Source organism: Rhinopithecus bieti, unplaced genomic scaffold (assembly GCF_001698545.2).
Source record: "Rhinopithecus bieti isolate Rb0 unplaced genomic scaffold, ASM169854v2 scaffold_21726, whole genome shotgun sequence".
Lineage (NCBI taxonomy): Eukaryota > Metazoa > Chordata > Mammalia > Primates > Cercopithecidae > Rhinopithecus > Rhinopithecus bieti.
The window spans coordinates 1,208,657-1,233,419 of NW_016811100.1; the positions used below are offsets into that span (position 1 = coordinate 1,208,657).

The following is a 24,763-nucleotide window of genomic DNA, read 5'->3' on the forward strand; positions in this document are numbered from 1 at the left end:
AAAAAAAAAAAAAAAAAAAAAAAAAAATTGTTAACAATCTTTGGCCAAAAGAAAGATTTTTTTAACAGCATTTTCTAAAACACAAAATATTTATGGAGCTATTTTAATAATTTTCTTCTTGCATTAATTTGCTTCTAATTATAAAAATGACACATGCCAAAACAGAATATTTGGGAATATTTTACGTAAAAGTAATTGAAAACAGCAACAAAAATCACACCCATTCCCACTAACCACTGTTAGTGTCTGGCAATACTTCCTTCTTATAATGGCAGTGCAGTGACCATTGAATAGCTATGTTGTGACTGGTTTTTAATAGGTTTGCCTGTTTATTTTGTTCTTAATTATTTGGACACATATTAACACTTTATCAATAGAACAGAATATATTAGGTTGGTGCAAAAGTAACAGCAAAACCAATACATTCTATTAATAATTTTCTTCTCTATAACTGGCCCCATCATCTAAAAGTTACTTAAACCAAAAAAAGGCCCCCTTTATTCCTCATCTTTGCTTCACAGCCATCAGGCAAGTCAATTAATTTTAATTCTAAAATATATCTCAAGTTCAACACTTTCCCCTCCATTCCCACTGCCATGATCTTATTTTAGGCTACCACAATCACTTCCTTGGATTAGTACAAAATATTTTCCTAACAGGGTGTTTCGCTCTGCTTCCATTCTTGCACCATTCAATCTAGTGAAAGTAATTCACTTTCACATCTAAAACAAAAATCAGATTATGCTATATCTTAATAATTTTCATAATTCACACTGTGCCTAGAATATAATCCAAAAAATCTTGGTAGGCCTTGCAACGTCCTGACTGATCTGTACCTATCTCTTTATTGCTCAAGCCAGTTTGAGTTTGGTTTTCTATCATCTGCAACTGAAAGTAACTTTACTGACACAGATGGAGAATAACAGAAGGGTTTAAACACAGGGCTGATACAATGAGAGCTATACTTTTGGACAGATCATCCTAATAGCATGTGAAAGATGGATTTGAAGGGGACAAGAACAGAGTCAAGATGTCTAGCTAGCAGACTACTGCTATTATCTAGGAAGATGAGAAAGGGCCGAGCCAGACAAAGGGCTGCACAAGAGCTAAGGAGAAAAAAATGGATTTGAGAAATGTTTGGGGAGTCTATTAACATGTCTTGGGATTAGCCATAGAGACAGAGAGGAGGACTCAAAAATGAGTTCCAAGTTTCTGGTCTGGGAATCCAAGTATATACTGATACAACCGGCCGAGAGAAGAGGAGACAGGGAAAACGAGGTTGGTTGGTGTGAGAGATGAGCTCCCCTCACTGCCCACTCAGGCACTGCAGGAGCCCAGCACCGAAGATGCAGGGTGGGCGGCAGGTGCATAGCTGGGTGCCCCACTGCCCAGGACAGGAAACTCCCCTAGCAGCCTCTGCTACATCCTCTATCAACATATTAAAATACTGAAAAGTCTTAGGAAAAAAATATTTCTAAGCCAAGAAAGGTAGGGTCAAATTGCATAGTTCTTTTCTATAAACCATATGTGGGGTAGGTTGAAGAAACTTCTTCCCAGAGATTATGGGTTTCTATCTTCTGCTTCTTACCAAATAAACACATAGACTCAGCAATATTCTTCAGAACATTAATATCCCTCATAGAGAACTGAATAACAAAAGGTGAGAAAAAATCTCAACTCAATCCAGCCTTGCTACACAGAGATGGATCCTGCCTTTACACAAGGGCCCACAGTGCCTGTACAGGGGTCTCTTGCAGCAGCTAAGTGTACACAGAGAGCAATTTTAGCCTCCTCCATTCCCTTATACCTATCTCCCCCCATTTCAGTCAACTGCACCATTCCATTTTCCGTTCTGCCTAACCAAGCTCAAAAGCAGTACCATTTAATCTGAAAGGTGACAATTAGCTGCTCCTAAATAAATTTTAAGAGTAATTTTATGAGCAAAATTCTCCCTGTTACATGCTCCTCCTGGCAACTTATGGTTGTTAAAGCAGACACTCCTATTTCCTGACACCTTCACACCCCCATGCAGAGTCACTCACACATCCCAGTCTTGGATCGAATGTCCCCTTGGTCACTTACAGCTATGAAACCTAGGGCTAGTCAGTCACCTGACCTCATTCCAGCTTCAGGTCTTCATTTGCAAAATAAGTACAAAGATCTCTGCCCTCCCTGTTTCTCAGTGTCTACTACAAGGGGCAACTGAAATAATATATGTGAAATAACTCTGTAAACTGCTAAGAACTAATTTAAATATGAGTTCTATTGAAGCGCCACTGTTTAATACATGCAATTATTTTTGTTTTTCAGAAACCATCCCTTCAGTTCTCTGCCACGAAAAAAAAATATATATATATATATATATAGTTTTGTTTTCCCAGCTGAGTCATGACATAAAGACCCATCTTTCAACCCATCTCTGTCCATAGCTACGTCCTTCTCACCAGCTCGCCCCTCAGGGGTGGTAACCTGCTGCTACTCAGGGTAGCCCTCCACACCCTCAGTTGTTTGCTGTTACAGTAGCCTGTTTCTATCACTATCATTGTACTTCTCGTAATCCTTAATTCCTTTATTTATTATCTGTTTGGCCACTGGAATGCCAGCCCCAGTAAAAACAGGACTCTGTCTTTTCTTCCCTCTTGTAGTCCTAGCTCCTGAGCACTGTACAGACAGCAAGCAGAAAATGTTCAATAAACAATTGAATAAACAAACATAATTCTCATATGGAAGGTAAAACCATTTCCATAAATTTAACTTACCTTCTACAATTTCCTGTGAATCTTCTACAGGAATATCCTCAGGAGGAACAGTTACTTCTAAAATAAATAATAAAATCAGAATCCATTACATGTTGCCAACCAGTGACACATCTTACATTCACTCGCCTTCACTCAGATTCCTAAATTAACTCGCGTCCACCCAGATTGCTAAATTTGACTCTTTTTAAACTGGGTCTTCTGATGGAGAGTATTTATACTAGAATATTAACTTCAATTTTGATACTCAATTATTTTCTTACTGACTTGAAAATGTCTTGCATTTTTTCTACACTGATTCTTTGTTCCACAAGTAAGAGTTTTAACAAAATACAGGGAAAGCTGACTTGCAGAAAATATCTGCTTATAGAAAAAACTTACCTGTGATTTCTATCCTTTCATTTTCTGGAGGTTCATATGCAACTAAAAAAAAAAAAAAAGAAACAAAATCCCGTAACTTTCATTGTAACACAAAAACTGACAACATGCTTCAAGGGTGGAGACAACGCCTTATGCATCTTTGAACCTGCAAGGTTTAGTCACTGGGAAACAGTCGACTAGAGAGTAGGATGGAGAAGAGTTTGGTCTAGGGTAAAACAGGCTTGGATTCTAATTCCAGGGCAGTCACTCACTACCTGTTTAAAATTTTCTTCATGTCTGTGGTGGAGGTTTTGAATTAGCCGAAACTGTACCCTGGGAATCAACTGGATCCTGGTATTCATGGGCAGATTCCCTGCTTTTGTTTAGGAAACAATTCTCAGACCTCTAACCTGGGGCCAAACGCCTCTGCCACCAGCCCCTGAGAATAAAGTGTTCCCCACCCTAATCAGGTTGTGCTGCCCTTGCCTCCCTCATTTGCTGGCACAAGGCTCAGTGCTTCTTCTCTGCTCTGCTGTAAGGAAGTCTCATCTCCACACAGGCCTCTCCAGGGCCCCATGGGTCGTAGCTTCCTCAGTCAACCTGATCTTCCAAAATACCTCCAATTTTCTGGCACACTACAAGCAAACATCCTTCTTTTTCCCAGCATGGTTATAAGTTTATTCTTTCTTATTCATTTAATAAAGAAAAATTATTGAGCACCTACTACCTTTCAGACATTCTCAGTATTGAGGTACAGTAGGGAACAATTTTTAATAGATCATTTTGTCCTTTTGGTGCATTTGAAAGATGAAGGAGCAGTGAATGTGTGCTTACTCTGTCTCCCAGAGCAGTGTCAGCATTTAAACATGCTCAAGCCTCTAAGGACTTAAAAAAGCAATGCCACTTTTTCTTAAGCTTGCGTCCCCTCACCCTCTCTTTCTTCCATTGAACAATCTAATTTCTTCAGAGTCATTTACATCTCATGGCTCATCTCTTCCTCTCCCCTCCTCAGCTCACTCCCACCTGTCTTCAGACCCTGACCCCATCCCTGAAAAGGTTCCTGCTGAGACCCCCACTCCAGTGCCTCATTTGATCTGACGGACACTCGCCAGCCCTCATTATAACTTTAGCGACACCATTCTTCTCCAAACACCGCTGCAACTGGACTTCAGGGTGACCATACTCTCCCCTTTGGTCTTTCGTTTCTCCCTCCCAATCTTCTTTTTCACTTCATCTTTTTCTTAGCAGTCCTTAAAGGCTGGTTTTCTTCAAAGTCCAACCACAGAACCACCTCATGTCTCCCTCAGTCTGCTCTCTTTAAGGGATCTCAGAGCTTGGTCCTGATAGCCACGTAACTACTCTGATGGTTCCCACACTCACAATCACGAAGTAGACTTCTCTTCTCAGAGTCAAACACCACCAAATGGCTCATTTGGGTCTCTCCTCTTGGATGCCTCAAAGAAATCTCACTATCACCACGTAAACAAATGGACTCACGAGCCCCTGCCCCATCCTTGTCTCCAGTCTCGCCCACATTAGGAAAAGAGCAGCACTCCTGCCACCAGGCTGCAGAAGTGGAAGAGTGTACGTGGCTCCTGGCACCTTGTTGTATCCCCCCAGCTACATCCACGCATCAAGACCTGCCAATTTTACCTTCTAAGCATTTCTCAACTTTGCCCACTCTCCTTCTCCATCATTGCCACCACACTGGTTTAAATGATCATCTCTGTCCTATCCATCCACTGAGACAGTTCCAGCTAAGGCCACCCGTTGAGGTCACTGCAGCGCCAGATCAGCGCAGGTTTTCAGCACTCATCTCACATGGTTCTCAGCAGCACAGGGCACCACTGAACATCCCTTTCTTGAAAATCATCTCCTTTGGTTCCTTATCAGGCAGAGAGAGATGTGACGCAGGGAAAGACCCAATTTGGATGATTACAGCTAACTTAACTCTTCTCCCTGTATTGACTCTTGTCTCTCTAGTCTGTTACATGCCAGACCAATCAATCTTTTCAAAATGCAGATCTGACTTGGCAGTGCTCAAAGGTGAAGATGAAAATCCTTGACCTCGCTCACAGGCACCCTCTGAACCCAGCCCATTTTACCACCTCAGCCTTACTCTTGCAAGTTGACGTCAGAGACCTCATAAGACTCTCCAGTCACCTTTCCCCTTGCTTTGCAAATTGTTCTCACCTTCAGCTCAAACTTCAGGAAGGCCCTGCCTCATCCACAAACTAGGTAAGGTCTCTTTATTATATATTCTTGTTACCACCGTACTTGTTCTTCCCAGCACTTACCACAACTGGAAATGAAAACTACATTGAAATTGCTTAATTTCTACTCCCCTGCCAAAATATAAGATCCATGAAAACAGGAATCATGTGTGTTCTTCACCAGAACTGCTTCAGTGTCCTATGTTTTGGACAGAAGACACTAAACAGTGTATGAATAAATAATTACATGGTAAGGCCATACTGTCACATCCCAGGTTTGTCCAATGTAAACATGATGATTCCTAGGTTATCTTTGATGTAGAAGCTGGTTCCTGCTATAGTTCTATCAAAGTGTATGTTATAGGGTTTGGGAGTTTCATACAGAATATATTCTATTCTCCCACTGAAATGTGGTTTTGTTTTCACCCTACTTATAGCTTCACTTACATGTCAGTTACTTGGTTTCCCTACTCTTGATTCCTGAATTTTCACAAAGGTATTGTTTTAGCATATAGTGAATAACACTCTGTTCAATTAGATCTATTTGTTTGAAACAGTTTATGTTCTCTATAGCAAAGAAATCCAAAGTAGCTTACCAAATCATGTCGATCCCTTAGGTTATATTTACTGCCTTTTGTTAACATTTTAAATTACATTTATTATGATAATCTGCCCTATGAAAATATGTAACATTTTTCATGGTATCTAATTTTATACTTCTTATGAGTTTGACTTTAAATTCCTCTAGATTTAGAAACTGCATCCCAAACATGTTCTTTATAGTGTGTATATATATACACACACACACACACACACACACATATATATATATATTTAATTTTTTTTTTTTAGAGATGGAGTCTTGCTCTGTCGCCCAGGCTGTAGTACAGTGGTGCATTCTCAGCTCACTGCAACCTCCGCCTCCTGGGTTCACGCCACTCTCCTTCCTCAGCCTCCCAAGTAGGGCTGGGACTACAGGCATCGGCCACCACGCTCGGCCAATTTTTTGTATTTTTAGTAGAGATGGGGTTTCACCGTATTAACCAGGATGGTCTCAATCTCCTGAACTCGTGATCCACCCGCCTCGGCCTCCCAAAGTGCTGGGATTACAGGTGTGAGCCGCCACTGCGCCCGGCTTCTTTGTAGTGTATTTTTAAAAACATTATAATGATTGGTAGAAATGAGAAAAATATCTCAAATCCCATCATTACATGCAACTTGTATTTATAAATTCCTATTGTCTCCTTAAAATTCAAGATTGGAAAGAAAATCTAAGTGTAATCTCAAGACCGAATTATTCCCCCACCTTCCCTCAGCCCCAAATCTTCCTGTGAACACATCAGGTCCAAATTCTTTAACTTTTCAGAAATATTATCAGTACCTAAAGGCACAACCTAGGATTTTTCCCACGGTGTCATTCATATCCCATTAGAAACAGCCACTACAGATGATGAACTTGGTAGGGTCTCAAATCTTAAATCATCATATAAATATGACTCATATTAATAAACACTCCTAATTTTCTTCAACTGTGACTCACTATCTATCATGACACTGTAAAATCCTTGAAAGTAGGGACCCTATGTTACTCATATATGAATTCTAAGCCCTAAAACCATCTAGAACATAGAAAGTCCTCCATATCTGCCAACTCAATTACGATGTATTTCTTCATCTTTCTTGCTTTACACGTAAAGTTATATCCAATTGACTTCTCTCTTTCTACATAATCATCTTAGAGGATAATGGAATAAAGAGGATATATTATTGGCTCTATTATTTCTTAGTCATACATTCTTGGGCAGCTTATTTATAATGTCAGAACCTTATTTTTCTCCTTTGGGAAGCAGAGAAAATAAAATCTACTTCACGGAGTTCAACACAATAGTCCATGCAATGCTTGGACACAAGAGGAGGGAGGTACAGGCCTAAACTGAATTAGATGCTGCTGGTGCGCAAATTTGCCAGAACTGTTTTCTCCATACTGCCTTTAAGTCTGGAACCCAGTGCTTCTTAACCTTCCCCAAGGAGACAAATCAGTCATCTTTGAGAGTGGGATTAATCTGTAGAAGCAGCTAGAGCAATTAAACTCTGGCTGAAGTAGTTGTTCATGCATATTTTAGTCAAAAGAGAAAACTATAAAGTACTGAGATTGGTTTTCTTGAATGACTATAACTGCCTCCTAAGGCAACTTGTACAGAATTTAAGAAATTATTTAGGCAATGGCAGAGGCAGTGGAATGGGTAAACAGTCTCCCCAAGTGAATTCTTTGAACACGACCATTCATCTGGATGTTTTAAGTTGCAATGTTTATAGTTTAAAGTATAATGTTCCACATCTTATAGTCAAACTATACGTATATTTTAAAACAAGTAGGTGGCTTAAGGTTAGAAAGCATTTGCAGGCCAGGCGCGGTGGCTCATGCCTGTAATCCTAGCACTTTGGGAGGCCGAGGCGGGAAGATCACCTGAGGTCGGGAGTTCGAGGCAAGTCTGACCAACATGGAGAAATCTCATCTCTACTAAAAATACAAAATTAGTCAGGCGTGGTGGCACATGCCTGTAATCCCAGCTACTCAGGAGGCTGAGGCAGGAGAATCACTTGAACCCAGGAGGCGGAGGCTGTAGTGGGCCAAGATTGTGCCACTGTACAGCAGCCTGGGCAACAAGAGCGAAACTCCACCTCAAAAAATAAAAATAAAAAAAATAAAAAAAGATAATAAAAGAAAGCATTTGCAAACCTTGTTCCTCATAGACTTGGTATGTTACGTCATCTGCAAAAAAAAAAAAAAAAAAAAAAATAAAAGCAAAATAAGTATTAACAGATTCATTCTATACACCTGTTCAGTTAAAACAAACAAAAAACTACTTAGTCATAAACACAGAACTCTGTTCCTTCAAATATTAACGTCTGCACAGTCAGTAATAAATGCCTCTGCCCAAAAGCAACTAAACAGCAGGTAAATTATTTTCATTAAACTTTCTCAAATTGGCACGGAAGAATTTGATACACAAAAACAGCGTTAAAATTTGACATCCTGTTTTGTTATGGAGGGGTTAGTTGATGAGGTGAAATATTAAAGCCTGATATTCTTATAACAGTCTAACTTTGTTATACAACAAAATGTCATGAATTAGATGCTGACATTACTTCTTTGATGCCTTTAAAAGAAAAATCGCCATGTAAACACAGCATGTGACTGAAAAATCTACGGTAATATTTTAAATCAAATGAAAATGCTCATCTAATACCTGTATCGTGGTGCAATCTTTCATCTTCTCCTACTGGTTCCCTGGAATCTAAAAAACAAAAATACACCTTTGCCAAACAGGAAAAAACCAAACACACTGCCAGACAGCATTCTAGGAGATTCTTAAATTAATTATCTTCACAACTTTGCCAGATAGATGTTTTCATTATCATTTAATAAAATTTAAGCTGAATAACGTTCCACAATTTGATGTCTAAGTCACAGAGATAGGAAAAAGTAGAACTGGGATTTGTACCCAGCCTTGACTTTATAGTACATCACACTGCCCCTTCAATTTTCAAATACTCTTTCCTGCACCCTACCTACAATGACCAAAATCTCAACAGTGGTTTGAAAAATACATCTCCTCTTTCTCTCATCCCTCCATATGTCTCCTTTTTCACTCATCCCTCCATGTAGTATTAAACTACATTCAGACATTTCTATAAATATCTGACCAATCAAAAGTGATTATAAATACCATACAGGGATCTCTGTGTTGAATCACAATTGTTAACCCTGGAATAAAACGGCCTTGGCCACTGTCTCAATCAGAAAACACATATCAATAATTTAAACATTTACAAACCTGGATTTTCCTGCTCAGACATCATCTCTTCCATATCCTGATTATAGTCTTGTGAAACTATAAATTAGGGAATAATTAGGAAATTACAACTATGTCTCAAATAAGGAATACATGTAATATTCGAAACCAGAAAGACACACTTTTTAGTTATGATAGAAATGCAAAATCAAGTCATAATGATATTCAAACATGCTCATTCCTGGAACAAATAGGTATTAAGTGTGTTAAATGCCAAATGCAAAGATGAATAAGAGGGGACTGTTATCAATTGGTTTATACTCGAACCGCAAAACAGTAGAGTGCTAACAGATGATGCGTCCCCTCCCATGGCCATGCCCTTTAAGCGCGCTGGCATGTGACAAAACATGATTTAGATCTTTCATTGACTTTGTAATTGAAAGCTACAAAACATGCAATTCCATTGTATCTTTTGAACTAGTAATCCTACTGAGAATTTATCCTCAGGAAATAGGCGTCAAAACACAAAAAAAGCATATTCAAAAAGAAATATCATAAATTATAAAACATATAATAAAATTATTAATTGCATATGCTGTGTATATTTAAATATATCATTAATAATAGATATTATATACTTTATGATGCCCTTTTAAAGGAAGACTCACCCTAATTAAGAAATAACAGTATTAAATTAAAATCTCACCTGTCTCTTCCACATGGTAACTATGCTCAGTTTCTGAAAAAATATATATATTAGATTGATATTTAATGCTTCTACAAAATGGTATGTATATATCCTGTATAAGTACTTTGAATCTATGCTTATCATTAATTTTATTAAAAAAATTAACAAATGGGATTATCAATTAAAATGCTGTTTAACACTTTTATATTTCACTAGAACTACACTGTGGGATGTCTCACACATTCTTCTTCTCAATCCACTCAACCCCACAAGGCTGACAACCACCACCCTTGGACTAAAGAGAGAGGACAACTTAGAGTGACAGTGACACAGGTCAAACCAGGAAAGCTGTTCATTTCTAATCCACTTCACATCCCAGTAGAATGTGCTATTTCCTGGACCTGTCCTACCATTTTCTAGAGCGAAAGTACAGCAACTATGGATGGGAACAGAGAAAAACAGTGGCAGAGGCTTTACACCCTTAGGGAGCTGGAGGGTAAATGTGTTGAACACTTAACCCGTACACCTCAGATAGCAAAAGAGCTGCCATTGTATGACCGTCACCACACTTATGACCTTGTTAATTTTATTTAATACATATATAAAGAATAAATATTTTTATTTTCTGAAGACTTTTAACAACCAACTTTTAAGTTCAAACTGCATCTATGTCCTAATTAAAGATTAGAGCAGAAAGTAAGGTTTCTGCAATTTGTGAACTTCTTAGAAGTGTTTCTTCCTACTCCCAATCTGTGACTCCTAACTTTAAGAATATAAAATTCCTCGTGCTTCTGTTTATTTGAGCATCTTAACTGAAATTTGTTGCATAAGCAACATGTAGATACAAAATTCTGAGCAACTGTCAATCTTACTGAGCCATTTTGGCCAAAGACTGTAGAGAAGAAGCAACAGGAAATGTGGAAACCATTTTATCAGTATCCCTACTCAGAAATTGGAAACACTGTTCCAAAGAAATCATGACATAAATGATTACTAAAGGGATAAAGTTCTGAAGCTAGTCTATAAGTGCCTATTTTCAATGTGTACTGCAGCAAAAAACAATCATATAGATGTTCAAAAGGATTGTGTGCTTGTATTTTTCACAAAAAATTATGCATTATACACAATTCTTTTGAAAACAAAACCATCCCATATTTTATGGGAAAGTGCATTTCCTGCTCTAAACAATAGGCATGGGTATAAGTTTTGGAAATACATGTACTCATAAAGTAGGAGCTACCTGCTTCTAAAGTTATTTTCCAAAATATTTAGTATTGTGCAAAGTAGATAAACTACTTTTCATTATTTTTATGCTTTTAAAAAGTGTTTGCTAACTGGACACACAACGGCTTATGCCTGAAATCCCAACACTTTGGGAAGCTGAGGCAGGAGAACTGCTTGAGGCCAGGAGTTTGAGACAGCTTGGGCGACATAACCACCTTGCCACTATAAAAAATTTAAAAATTGGCAGGGCATGGTAGCATATATCTGTGGTTCCAGCTACAGGAGAGGCTGAGGTGGGAGGATTGCTTGAGCCTGGGAGGTCAAGGCTGGAGTGAGCTGTGCTCAAGCCGCTGCATTTACCAGCCATGTTGGGTAGGATTTTATAAATAAGTTGTATAAAAACACAGCCACACTGACCCACTTAGGAACTATTGAAGGCTACTTTTATGCTGTGATGGCAGAGTTGAGTAGCTGAACAGACTCTGTATGATCTGGGGAACCTGAAATATTTACTCTCTGGCTATCTACAAAAAAAAGTTTGCCAATGCCTGGTACAGAAGCTAAGAATTGTGTTTTGCTCACTGTAATTACAGAGTTCATGTAAGAACATGAGCCTGTGATAGATTATCACGTCCAATATTTCATCAGTTGTTTGAATTTCATTTAACAAATAGCACCGTAAGCAGAAGAATATAGTAACACTAGTTTCCTGAAGTATTTGACTTACTATTTATAAGAAATTTGTATATTCTGAGTTTTCCTGAAAAGTGCTTTGAACCAAAATCAAGATATCTATTTTAAGAAAAAATTCGCTTTAATTGAAGCTTTAAGCGTCAACTTTTAAAATCTAAGCAAAAGTTAAATATCCATTTTAAAGGGGTTTAAGAAAAACTTCAGTAATTATAAGTCATTGATTATATTTTATCCTGAAACTTGAAAAAAAAGTATTCTACCTTCATGAGATACTTCGACTTCCAGGGTCTTAAATCTATTATCTATAACAGTCACCGTAAGAAACTCGCCATCCTCTTGTTGTGGTTCTCCTGTGGGTCCATCTTCTTGTTGCAAGTCTTCTCCTTCAACTATAACAATGAACAAAGTGACACTGGTTTATAGTGAGGACCCACTGGCAACAGCCAACTGAGACACAAAAGCCCCTTGTGAAGGGCCGCCACACACCTGCTCCTGCTGCTGGGGCTTCCCCTGCCCCTCCTTTTGGCCACTGAAGACAACATTGTCCACTCTACAGCTATTTTCTTCCTCTGGCCAAGTGCTAATCTGCCTAAGTATATGTGGTGGGGGACAGGTGTCCTTTCATTAGGATGTTGTATATCAGGACAGGAAGCTTATATATTTTATTCATTATATATTCCCAGCCACCTAGGGCCATGTCTAGCTACAGGAAGCACTCATTAAATATTTGATGAATGAATAAGGATTCCAGAGCATCCTGCCCACTCCACAATCCCTTCTTGAGTTACGTTTTGGGATCACGATCTCTGTTTTTATCAAGGGATGCTTCAAGAAGCAGCCTTATAAAACCTTCAAACATTAGTTTCTGGATCCTCTACACAGAGCTCGCCATGAAAAATTTTAAAATTTAAGTACTGGGAAAATGTTTTATATTCTCAAGTTTTTTTTCCTGTCTGCTTAGTGCAACCTATGCAATTAAATGTGTCTTCGTTTTTGTTGTGGTGACCAGCCAACCATAAAGTGAAATCGAGGTGGAGGACGACACCTGGATAAGCCTGACCGTGGGCCTGTGTCCCACTTTCCTCCTCTCCGCCCCCCCCTTCTGTTCCCGATGGATCACTGTTTTCAATCTGTTCATTCTCATTTATTCCCACCAGTTCTCTCTTAGATGTATGCAGTGAGGTTCTCCACAGTGAAGTGGAATAAAGCAAGTTTGGTGCTATTTCAAAAACAACACCTGTTCTCTAACTTTGAATTCAAAACTTTTAAAAAACGCAAACACCCAATTAGCCTTTACATTTTAAAACAAATGTCCAAGTCATTTTACATAACTAAGTGTTATTTTAGTAACTCAAAACAAAGAGCAGATTTTAATTCATACCATGTTCTGCATGTACCATTTCATGGAGAAGGGACTGAATTTGTTCTTTTGCTTCATCTTCGATATTCTGAGGTTCTAAAATAATTGCAAAACATAGCTAAGTAGAAAAGTTCAAACATTAACATGGACCCCTAACACTCAAATATGGTATTAGTGCATACACATTAAAATGAACACATTTGACTAAGCAACTATGCATTATTTCTGTCAGCTTACCATTTTTTGTTCTGTGCTGGCAAACATGGTAGATATGTGAAATTTGTTTTATTCTATCAACAGACTTAAGCGTTAAAAGACTTTCAGTAAGATTTTTAAAGAAAGAAAACTAAGTCAGACTCAGATTTTTATTTAACAAAAGAGCCTTATTAGAAGCAAAATGACTCCAGTTTCTAGTTAATAAAATTTGCAATAATGATAAAATAAAGTGGGAGGAACAAAGCTTTCATAAAGGGAAATAGTTGGGAATAAAGACACAAATGTGGAAGATAAGGTCAATACAGATTTAAGTATCTGGCCAACCATTATCTATCTTCCCTGAGAGGAGAAAGGGCACTCTTGCGGGTGGGAGGACTGAGTACTCAGGGGTGGCCGACTCAGGTTTGTCAGGAAGTGTCAGTAGAAAACCTTACATTGTAACTGACAATCCTTTCAGCTTTGGAGAACCACATCTGACACTGAAGTCCATAGATTCAAATAAAGTGAATTACAAAAGTGAACATAAATGATGACATTCCAAAAACACTGTGGTGTTTAACAGATTATCAGATTTAACTGCAACATCACACAATGAACAAGAGGCTATAATTATATTGATACTGTTACAAGTTCTCTAGTAAATATAATCTATGTTCAGTGAATAAAAGTAGCACCACACTTCGTATCACAAATGCTGTTATGTGAGGTAATGCCAGTGGCATCAGTTATGTCAAAGAGCTAATCTCCCATGACAAAAAAATAGAATAATTTAGACCTCAGGAAGGAAAAGAGTTTAAATGTAATATCTGCTATGCTAATCACACTACAAAATCATTTCCAAAGCATAAAAATGCCTATTTTTAATAATTGTTTATTATTTCACAAGCCATTTATATATGTAGTCTTGCGCAATTATAGAGTCTGCTGATTGCCATCCGCTCTCACAAAGCCTAAGATAGCTTCCTAACTGGATTTCCAGGTTCATAACTGCTGAAATCACCATCCAAAGAGAATATAATTTGAGTTACCAGAAGTGGAGGGTGGTGCACTCTACTCACTCTTTAATGGCTATCTTTGCCCAAACTGGTGAAAGTCTCAGTTCCTAGGAGCAGAATATAATACCTCCACAACTGAGCCCTCACACACTTCTCCAGAATCATCTGCTACTAGCACTGGCTTTCAACTTAGTGAGGGCTCCATGTCATTTCAGCTTTCCATAATTTTACAATGAAATAAACATTCAAATATTCTCTCCTCTGGAGGGGACTGGAAGATGCAGAAGCTGGAGTGTAGTGGGTTAAAAAAGTGAATGGAAAATAAGGTAAAAAAGTAATTGTGGATTCTTCTTTCAAAATTGTGGCTATTATAGAGAGGAGAGGGATTAGGTGGCAGATAAAAAGAAACGTAGGGGTCAAGAGCGGTTTTATTTTAGTACAAAGTAAAATTTGAGGTGCTAAATCCAAACACACATTAAATTATAAAATGTTTTAAAAGTTACTCTCTGTTCTGGAGCTATGGTATGATCATAGCAATTCTACAGGAATGAGAAAGAACACATTGTCCTAGAATTAAAAATTCAACAAATAACAAAATTCAGAGCAACATATTGGCCTTAAAGGAAGAAAAATCAAATGTTATTCCTCAGCACACGTGATAAAATCAGCCAAAGTACCATTTGGATCTAGTACTTTTCAGTAAATATGTAGTGTCATTCCTTAAACTTCCAATAGGTGGCATAAGAAAACCAGAGATTTAGAGACTATTAAATTTACTAACTTATTAAAATATTTCACGATTTTCTTACCTATAGTCATAGACTTTGGGTTAACTACAGAGATGCTTGATTTATGAACCCATGTAGACACAAAACAGGCTCCATAGATGGCCACAGGGAGGTTTGGGAAGTCTTTTAAGATAGACAGGAGACTCTCATATAAAAAAGATTGAGAAACCACTAGCTCTATTAAATCACGTGACAAATGATAACACGAGTGTAGAATTGTGTATATTTTCACTTTCAAGGTAATATAGTACAGTAGTGCTGGAATTGGAATCAAGAAACAACATTCAGTTCATGATGTTCCTAAATGTGTGGTTTTGGACAAAGAACAACTGTCTGCCTTAGAGCTGATCTTAAAATTAAAATTATCCTATGCCAATTTCTACTAGAAAATACTATATAATTTCAGACGAGAAAAAAAGTAGATATTTATTCTGTAAACAATGTGAAACAAATTCCAGGTAAAACAGGATTCTGCAAATGGGGATACCTGCCAGGTTCAAGCATACCTGGACGAGACTCGAGGATGAGGACAAGCTTACCTGCCTCCACAGGAGCCTGCTCCTCGGGCTCAGTGTGTGGCTCAGCCTCTTCTGGCGGGACTGCTGGCTCTGAAGTAGATCTCTCTTTAAGTCCTGCATTTTTTTATTCACAAAGTTAACGAGTTTTTGTAGGGTTTTCTGTCATACTAAACCAGGAAAAATAATATTCTCAAACATTTAATCAATAGTGCAGGTAATGAATAGTTTCTAAAATTGCATGCTTAAAAAGTGAGGTAGGAAAATAGTTTACTCTTCAACTTCATATTAAAGGCTCATGTGTTAATATCTTTGTCTACGTTAGCTTTTTACTTCAAATTAAAACAAAATCATTGTTTAAATGTTCATGAATCTCTAAAATAGTCATGTCTAAACCTGCCAAAAGTTCAATATGAGTTCAAGCTCCTTTTGTGCTCATAACGATTAATTCCTAAGTCCTGAAGTTTGAATTCAGCAATGAGGCAACTAAGACGCACTTGAATTTTCTGTTATTCAGGTGCACTCAATGTTTTCACTTATATCTTTATTTATTCTACTTGAAAACAGTTAAAAGAAAAGAAATCATACATAACTATTTATTATCTTCTAAAGGAAATCCCTACAAGTAATCATATTATTCTATAACAGCTAAAATACATGAAAATTTAAAAGTTCTTCTTCCTTTTACAAGTCCTAAGAAAAATAAGATATCAGGGTATATGAAAACTGATTTTAAAGTTAAAGTCAGTCTAAAATCTATTATATTAAGTAAGTTATTTGAAGTTATTTGGTATTTTGTATGTGGAACATTAAAACAGATCCTCAATTAAATCCAACTATTTGGAAAAGAGCTAAATTCAAGAGTTCAAAGATTGCGTTTGCTGATCCTGGACTGCTCCTGACCTCATTAAGAATCTCCTAGCAAGCAGAGTCACTAAAGGGAGTGCTCTGTGCATGCACAGCCTGAGGCAGGAAGGTCAAGGTGACATGAAGGGCAGTGTTCTAATCTTAAGCAGCTCTGTGCAGCTCATGTATGCACACTAATGTGGTCTGGAAAATTCTCATTTCGATGTATTACTCTTCTTTTTTATTATTTTTCCTTTTTCACTGTTTTTTCTATGTCTCTTCATTTTTCTTTTATCGACAAAAACATACTCCCACGTCCCTCTTTCCAAATTTTAGAAGGGACAGAGACAGATACACAGGACCCTGCCGCATCACTTACATTTCCTGCAGTTACCATTTGCAACACGATTTCCACACAAAACTCACCACTAGTACACCTGACACCAACACACACAGTTGTGTTCTACACCGAAGTTACCTCTAACTGTAAGACAGATTGCAAATGGATTATACAGAGATACTAATTGTAGTTCAAGTTCAGGGAGGAGGAGGTAGAGATGAAGGCCTAGTAAAAGACATCATATTTCAAATTCATATTTAGGGCTGCCCTCCCTTTCACCATTTAAATAATCATTTTCACTTCCCTCAACTGTTAATGGAACAGGTACGGAATGATTCATTGCCAAGTTCTGTTGAATGAATGGGAAAAAGCTTAAGAATCTCAAGAATCAAGTAATTTATCACTCTCAGCACCTCAGCTAACACTTGGCACACAGCAACTGCACAATGAACACTTGCTGAAGAGCTGAATACACCCAGTGGTGTGACTACTCTGCTAAGTCTAAATGGCTGTGGAGATTCCCTGCAGGGCCAGGGCTTCTTAGGCGCACTCCAGTAGCTGAGTAGAAGAGGGAAGGGGACTCACATTAGTACTTTTCTACTCCTATGTACCAGAGATCCGTATTTCTACTCCAGCATCCACCATTTCAGTGCCATGAGTCTAGTTTGCCTGAGACACTCCCAGTTTATGTCTGCTGTCCTGGAATTATTTCACTCTCGAAACTGTCTGAATGAAAAATTACAGGGTCATCCTTCACTGACCCCACTTGTAGCAGGCTCTCAAACTGTGTTCCATATGTTATACAAGCAATGAAATGTTTTCTCACCAAACGATAAAGATTCAAACTGCCTGAAAACCCCATTCTTAATGAGTTTAGAAGTTTCATTTGAAAAAAAAAAATTATAATGCTACATGTTCAAATACTACTAGTATACCAACATTCCGACATACAATGCTTCTGAGAGTCAGCTTTCTCTAGCCAACTTGAACTTATTTGTCTCTAAAATTGAAATTGCAAAACATAGGAAAAACAGGAGAAAGCAAAAGCACATAGCAAAAAATATTCATTTTTTTTGCCCTGTCCAAAGTGGAAGGTATATTATAAAATAGTTAATATCTGGTCATAGCTATTTCCAGAGATGAAATCAGTACAAAAATAAACAATATTGTCAACTCCAAAGAAGCTGAGATCATATTATACATTTCCTCCTCTAGACCTCTATAAACTTTTTAAAACTTAACAAAAACACATTCTAGACTACAAGTGCTTTAACAACCCATATGGATAAATTTGCCCTACAAGATTTTATTTCAGTGTTTCCAAAAAACTTTTTGCCATCCAAACTCATTTTAGTTCTAAAATTTGAGGGAAAAAGCAAGCAAAAATGAATTAAGAAAAGTAAATGCATATAAGCTCAATTCAGTCATAGGAAAGGTTTTCAAAATGGATTTATTATGAGGTACAAGTGGCAATGATGTAGCAATGAAATAAATATTCAAAATTATGACATTATGACATTCAAAATTATGACATGAGATGTGTCTGTTTTGATGTTCCTGGGGCTGCAGTTACCAAAATGCCAGCTTACAACGCTTGAGCAGGAAGGAAATTTATCATCTAACTAAACAAGAAGTGCAGAGGCGGCTGGCTGCATTTCAGGTCAAGCTTCACCCTCAGACTGGCAATCAGAGCTCCCCAGCTGCAAGCTTCTTTTTCAGACAAGGCGATATCCAGAAGCAAAAGGAGCATCTCTTGCTCTGCTTCTTTCTTAGGCTTCAGGAAATCTTTTCCAGAAGCTGCCAGAAGTCTTCCTTTTCAGTGTTAATCATCAGGACTTCCATTCCTACGCTGGCAAAAGGAACAGGGTGTCCACAGCTGCCTTCCAGTCATTACGTATGGTGAATAGATACTGCCAGTCCACAGCAATGGCCACAACGTGATTTGGAAAACACATTAATTCCCTTAAAACGTACCTTGGTTTTAGTTCTTTCAGTTCATCAGATAAATTTGGAAATTATAAAACATTTGCATTTAATCACTATATAATTGTCCCTCCAATTTTAATTAAAATTAGATGAAGCTATGAAAAGCAAATGAAATCAGCACTTTGAATCAACCACTTACAGCAAATATGATAAATGACACAAATACCCAAGTCCAGGATTAGCTTACTTTATTCACTGTTGCCCATAATAAGAAAGAATCTATATATTTCTTTCCATAAATATGTAGTAGTTGTCAACTTACTAAATTGTATGTTGCGTTTAATCGTTCAACAAATATTTAGCACATATTAATTCAAGGCATTTTTCTACAGTAAATGAAAACAACACACCTACCTTCTGGGGGAGAGAGCAATTTAAAAAATAAGAAACATGAACTATTTAGAGTATATTGGATGGGGACAGACAGTACGGGGAAGACACAGAACAGGAGCACATTAGGGAAAAGTGGGGGTGGGGACTATTCATAATACTTGGTCAAAAGGACTCACTGATAACATGTGAACAGACCCTGAAGGAAATCAGGGATGTGGCTATGTAACACATCTGTTTCAGGTAGGGAACTGCAAGTTCAGTCATGTGTTGCTTAACAACAGAGATACATTCTGAGGAATGTGTGGAAATGCACGTTGCAATGTGCCATTAGGAAATTTTACCATTGTGGGAACATCGCAGTATGCCTAGGCAAACTTAAAAGGTATAGCCTGCCACACACCTAGACTGTATGCAATATCCTATTGTTCCCAGGCAACAAAACTGTACAGCACATACTGTACCGAATACTGCAGACAATTGTAACACAAAGTACTTGTGAATCTAAACATAGAAAAAGACACAGTATAAACATGGCACTATGATCTTATGGGACTGCTATAATACATGCAGCCCATCCTTAACCAAAATGTTAGCATGCAGCACGTGACTGTAAGAAATTCCTCAACTGGGAACACATTTGGCGCCAAGGAGAAAGGTGGCTGAGGTACCAAGAGAGGTGTGCATATCAGAAAGGCCCTGGATGCTTGATCCAAGGACTGTGACTTGAGGGAACACAAAGGATTTACTTCTCATAAGAGTTATAAGCAAGCCACTCCCTCAAGAAAACCTGGCAAACAATTATAAACATTTTGTTTCATAGAATTTCATACACCTAGCCCACAAAAAGCTAGAAAGTTTTTTAAAATTAGTGTTTTAATATTTGGTTTACTAATTCAAAGGTGTACAGATGAAAGAAAACGTGTCCTTACTAATTCAGGTTACTCCAGCTAGGGTTATCTGTGAAGGGTGAGTGCTCAGAAGTGGTCCTGTGTCAATTGCAAGGAGTCTAGCAGTATAAATCAGTTTATCCCAAGAATAAGGCTCATAGGTACATGAAATTTGAGAAATATTCTGGGAAATCAATACACCAGAAAGGCATGCATACTAGGTAACCATGCTAATCCTCGCTGTTGCTCCTGGCCTGTATAATCAGTGAATGCAGATCTTCCTCAGTATACCAACAGCAGTCTCGGAACTTATCAAAATTCTGAGACCACCAGGTACTCACAGCTGCTCCATGATATGCAGTAACAGCCATTCCAGATTCAAAGCATCTTTATGTAACCCAAGCTGGACAGACAGACTTCAAACAGACATAAATTACAAAAGAATTAAACACTGCCAATAAGGTTCCCAAAAGCCTGGTTTCAGCACCAATGAAGGGACTCAACAAAGACTGGTGAGAGTGGACTCACTTTAACATCATGAAAAATACAGTTAAAGGACATGCAACTCAGCATGGTTCGTAAGAGTTCAGGCACCTGGGACAAGAGGATGCCTTTGAATTCCATTTGAATTCTATCTCAGCGTTAACCACAGCTACACTTTTTGGTTTCCACAAATGCAAAAAAGGGGACAAAACAGGACCCCTAAGAAGGGCTTTAAGAATTAAATGAGATAATTTAAATAAGTATTTTTTCAAAAAACTACCATTTATTTCTTCTAAAAAAAAAATCTTTACATCCCCTGCCTGCCAGTCACAGGCAACTTCCAAGGTAGTTAAAACAATGCAATTACTGAACAATCTTTTGGGTTCTTTAAAAACACACACACACGGTTTATCTTCTTGAATTTTCTTCAACGGTATATATACACCTGAAATATTTTTAGATAATTTGGTATATTCACCATTCAATAAACAAACATTGAATGCCTATTAGTGTCAGTTATTAGGAAAGGTGCTCGAGATAAATCGTAGTCTGGCAGCAAAGTCCAGGAATGAGGCAATGTGATGAGGGTGATAACTGGAGTATGCGGGGTGCAGCCACTTGGGAGGGTCAGAGACATCTGAGTGCAGAGGTGATGACTGGGCTGGGTCCTGTGGGAGAGACAAAGGCAGCCCACCACACAGAGCAGGAGCACATTCAGGAGCATGTTCTAGGTGGAGGGACTAGTGGGTCGTACTGACAATTGCTCCAGTCTCATTACTTTCTCCCTCAGCCCCTTGCTTATTTCATAGCATTTCACTGCAGGGATTGCAGCCACCTCAATCTCTTGTATCCCCCATGCCTTGCCCATTCCCCGGCATGCTGTAGATACTAAAAAATATTAGTTGAGTCAATAAATGGGAATTACAGACACAGCATGTTGGTGTTACATAATTATCAAAAACAATAAGAGCTTTAAGCATAGATCATCTTCCTCTAGTAGGATACAAGAGAAGTGATACATAAGGCAAAGAAGATGGAAACAAAAGGCAGACCTCTATGATGTATGCATACCTGACTTAACATGGAGCAAAAAACAGATACATAAAGTGAAATCAAATGAGACATTACATGAGAACATAGAAGAAAGAAATGGATGACTTTCTGCTTTGTAGGGCTTACAGAGCTCTTGCAGAAATTGATTCCTATGTAAAAATGATAGCCAAGGAATAAACATCTAGCTTACACAATTATATTCTTAGGCAAAAGGAGAAGAAAGGATAAGAGACTGAAGACTGTTATTGAGGAAATCTTTCAGATTAGCCCAAACTAGGTTTTCATGAAAATAACCTTATGGGTCTGCTACATATCACCCATCCTTTAGTTTCCTAAACACAAAAACTTTCCTTTTAAACAGAATGGGGCAAAATGGAGAGAGCTTAACAGCAAAATAAACTTCATTACCTGACATCTAAATGGCAATATTTATTGCCGGGTCAACATTCTCTTATATTCTTTCAATGGTCTAAATATATTGTTGACCAATAATTGTTTGGAATGAGATCTCTCTCTTCTCCCTAGTTTTAATTTTATTTTAAATATAATTTCAATTTCTATCTAGATTCAAGGAGCACATGCAAGTTTGTTGCATGAGTATATTGTGTGATTTTGATATTTAGAATATGGATGATTCCATCACTCAGGTAATGAGCATAGCACACAATTGTTAGTTTTTCAACCCTTGTCTCCCTCCCTCTCCCCCTCTCTAGAAGTTCTAGTGTCTCTTGTTTCCATCTTTATGCCCATGACTACCCAATGTTTAGCTCCATAGCTTCTTATTCTGAAATACCTATTTTGGCCCATCCCATTCACCTCTCTGTATTTGGGCAGGGGGAGAAGTAGGAATGGGATAGGTAGAAAAAGGGGAAACAAACTCCATCATCTGCCTGCTTTCAGTGCACCAATTCCTCCTCCTTTTGGCAAAAACACACTAACTTCCTTAGGGGAATCCAATTCTTTTTTACCCACCACTTTAAAAGTGGGCACTCACATATCCCAGGGTGTCACCAATCACAGCTTTCTTATCTCCCCCCCCATAAGGAGTAGGGTTGAAGATGAGCACACGAGACTGCCTGAGAAGAAAGCCAACATTCCTGAGGGTCCATAGACAGGTGGAGGTTGAGAACATTGTTTGAGCACCTAGATCCAGCATAACAAAAGAAAAAAGCCAAAACTACTCCTGGGCTTTACAATTATGTCAGTCAATCCATGATTTTTGTCCATGTAAGGTATCTGTATGAATTTAATACCATGGATGTAACCCAAGAAATTCTGGAGAACATTCAGAAGTAAAACTAAATATATTCCTAAATATCCCAAGGCAGAATGATAGATGTACTTTTCATAGAAACATAGTTACAATGAGACTTGCAGAACTGGATATTAGAATTAAATCAATTTTTGTGGACCAGAGTAAAAAATAATCTCTGAAGACCATAAAATCACGTCTATGGAAAAATGTGATCTGAATACAAAACAAACATAAGTTTTTCACAATTAGGCTGGTTATTAGGCTTCTCGATTGTACCATATACTTAAGGCTATAGTTTATTTCATAACTTTTTGTCTAGCCTTTATATCTTGCGTTTTCATGTTGTCACAATATTCTTTTAAAAACTAAGCATTCTTATAGCTTCACCCATGTGTAACATTTATAATTATTTGCATTCGCTCCCTCAATGATCTCAGTAGAATAAATCAGGCTGCAGTATACTCATTTCACAAAGACACATTCATTACAAAGGATAAAGGACTTAAATATTTGTTTTGCAATCTGTTGACAAAAGTAGGAACAGGAATCACAGTTTCAGTGCTTCCAAGTTTTTAAACCCTGACTGAGACATCTTGGTTGACTATTACTATTATTATTCTACCAGTGAAAAAGGAAAACAGAATGCCCAACAATGTGCTGGCTGTTGACACATACGCAACATTGACTGCTTCTGAGAACCACCTTGAGGAACAGCCATGGTCTTCAGTTTACAAATGAGGAAAACAACCATTTCCAAGATGCATTTTACAATGGAATATTCTGAGCAATCAATTTTGAGAATTATTACCAGTGGGCATTAACAGAAGAAGAAACAATTGAGGACACAGGAGAAAGAAATCAATGTGAAGAGATAGAGTCAAAGTCACCAGACCCATTTCATGGACAATAACATTACAGTTAACTTAAAACATTTCAAATTAAAAATGATACTTGTTTACTTCTTTTCTTTTTCAATGCAAATGTCTATGGGGAATCTTTATTATCCAAGTATCATTATGAGGACCTCTGAAGTTACAAACTTGAATAGCTGAACAGGTCATAATACAAAATATTCTCAATAAAGCAACTACCTACAGAATTAACTCGAGTAGTCCTCTGGATTAATTAGAGAGTTCATGCTGACTGATTTATATCAATTTCTTCATCAGTGTCTCATTGTAAAATTTGGAGAGGATCATCTATATACAATGCAAATTACCTATAAAGTAAAATTGAAAATCTTGTTTTTTTAAAAAAATTCAAAATGGTGACACCAATGATGTTAGGAATAACTAAAATTCATTCACATATGAAGCCATTAGAAAATGAAACAGAAACTTGATGACACAACAAATGACAAAAAATTCAATGATGATGTAAGTGCTTCAAAAGGAAGTATCTAAATATTACAATATATAGAAGACATAACATCATCCTTGGAAACATTCATTGGCACTCAAATATTTTCACAAAATTGACTATCTTAACAATGATTGTGCTACTAAAATGTGAAATGTCTTTTTCTTACAAAGCTTACAAAACTATGCCAATAATGTCATTTAAAAGATTTGTAAGTATCATGTCATAATATAATTTAAATCAAATGTTGTCAGGGATAAGGCAAAATAAACTTACATTTTAGTAATTAAACCCTTTCAGGTCTTCCCAAAACAGCTTCTGACTCCCAACTACTTAGTATTGTGAATTTCTTGTCCTTGTTGTAGCTGGCTTATTTAAAAGGTAACCTTTCTGGTTTTAATTATACTTGGAAAACAATATGAAGTAAACAATACAGAAATAACCTACTGAATAAAAGTGTAAAACTGAGAGTGCAATGCATGACTTTAACCCACTAATCATGACTGAAAGCTTGTTTTACTTGAAGCTTAAGTGTTAAGGCAGTTGGATAAAGTGTGACTTCAACTTCAATAAAAGTTAGTTGAAACATTTACAAAAGAAAGAAAAGAGAAGGAAA

At 37.5% G+C, this 24,763-nt stretch overlaps 1 protein-coding gene across 1 annotated transcript in view; it reads right to left on the reverse strand.

Annotated features, from left to right (window-relative positions):
• The window catches only part of ASPH (aspartate beta-hydroxylase), a 228,531-nt gene that overhangs the window by 139,275 nt on the left and 64,493 nt on the right, over nt 1-24,763 (reverse strand). The window contains exons 4-12 of the mRNA XM_017893472.1: nt 15,630-15,722; nt 13,113-13,187; nt 11,992-12,120; nt 9,833-9,865; nt 9,169-9,225; nt 8,581-8,628; nt 8,070-8,102; nt 3,138-3,179; nt 2,760-2,816 (exon numbers count right to left, since the gene is read on the reverse strand). Coding sequence (XP_017748961.1) covers nt 2,760-2,816; nt 3,138-3,179; nt 8,070-8,102; nt 8,581-8,628; nt 9,169-9,225; nt 9,833-9,865; nt 11,992-12,120; nt 13,113-13,187; nt 15,630-15,722 — 567 coding nt within the window. The remainder of the gene's footprint in view (nt 1-2,759; nt 2,817-3,137; nt 3,180-8,069; nt 8,103-8,580; nt 8,629-9,168; nt 9,226-9,832; nt 9,866-11,991; nt 12,121-13,112; nt 13,188-15,629; nt 15,723-24,763) is intronic.